The sequence below is a fragment of the Nestor notabilis genome, unplaced genomic scaffold, assembly GCF_000696875.1.
Source record: "Nestor notabilis isolate BGI_N333 unplaced genomic scaffold, ASM69687v1 scaffold18226, whole genome shotgun sequence".
In the NCBI taxonomy this organism is placed as follows: domain Eukaryota; kingdom Metazoa; phylum Chordata; class Aves; order Psittaciformes; family Psittacidae; genus Nestor; species Nestor notabilis.
The window spans coordinates 1-941 of record NW_009932590.1 but is presented as its reverse complement, the minus strand read 5'-3'; the positions used below and the strand labels follow the sequence as shown (position 1 = coordinate 941).

Below are 941 nucleotides of genomic sequence, written 5' to 3'. Positions count from 1 at the left end.
TCAGCAGCGTGTTGGGGTTGGGAGGGGAGCACGAGGAGGTGTCCCTGTCCCCAGGGATGTCCACCGTGTCCCCAACAGACCCATTGTGGATCTGATGGGGACTACTGAGACACCATCAGAGCCCTCAGAGCTGGAGCTGGACGACGTGGTCATCACCAACCCGCACATCGAGGCCATCCTGGAGAATGAGGACTGGGTCGAGGACGCCTCGTAAGTGTGTGTGTGTCCGTCCCACTGCTGGAGACCCCCATGCAGTGCCACCCGCTGTCATGGGATGCAGGTAGCAGAGATTTGTGGGTCACCAAGCTGTGGTTGGGTCCTCAAGCTGGTCTCTGGGTGATAATGTCCCCAAGGACCTGGGGGACACAGGGTGGGGGACACATGGGGTGAGGACAGGGGGGGGTCAGCCTGGATTCACACCCTCCTTCTCTGCAGGGGTCTGGTGTCCCACTGCATCGCCATCCTGAAGGTGAGTCCATGTGGTGGCAGTGGTGGCACCGAGCGCCCACCCTGGCCCTGCTCCCGTTGTCACCCCCCCTGCAGATCTGCCACACACTGACAGAGAAGCTGGTGGCCATGACCATGGGCTCAGGCGCCCGCGTGAAGTCCCCCGCCAGCCTCGGGGACATCATTGTGGTGGCCAAACGCATCAGCCCCAGGTGACAAGGAGGCTCTGGGGGGGTGATGGTGGTTCTCACCGTGGTGTCCCCTGGGGTTAACACCATCCTGTGGGCAGAGTGGACGACGTGTGATCCATGTACCCGCCGCTGGACCCCAAACTGCTGGATGCGAGGTGATGACACCAGTAGGAGGGATGGAGACATTCCCAGGGGAGAGGAGGGGACACCCATGGGTGCCACAAGGGTGAACAGGGGTGTGGAGCATCTCTGACAAGGAGAGATTGCAGGAGCTGGGCCTGGGTAGTCGAGAGAGGACCAGAC

The 941-nt window shown here is 62.0% G+C and overlaps 1 protein-coding gene across 1 annotated transcript in view; it reads left to right on the top strand.

Moving 5' to 3' along the window:
- Positions 1-793, top strand: part of TMEM98 (transmembrane protein 98) — a gene marked incomplete at its 3' end in the record, with an annotated part of 1,063 nt that extends 270 nt beyond the window's left edge. The window contains 4 exon segments of the mRNA XM_010016481.1: positions 79-210; positions 436-469; positions 544-659; positions 737-793. Of these exon segments, the coding sequence (XP_010014783.1) occupies positions 79-210; positions 436-469; positions 544-659; positions 737-793 (339 nt within the window).
- Between the last annotated feature and the right edge of the window lie 148 nt (positions 794-941).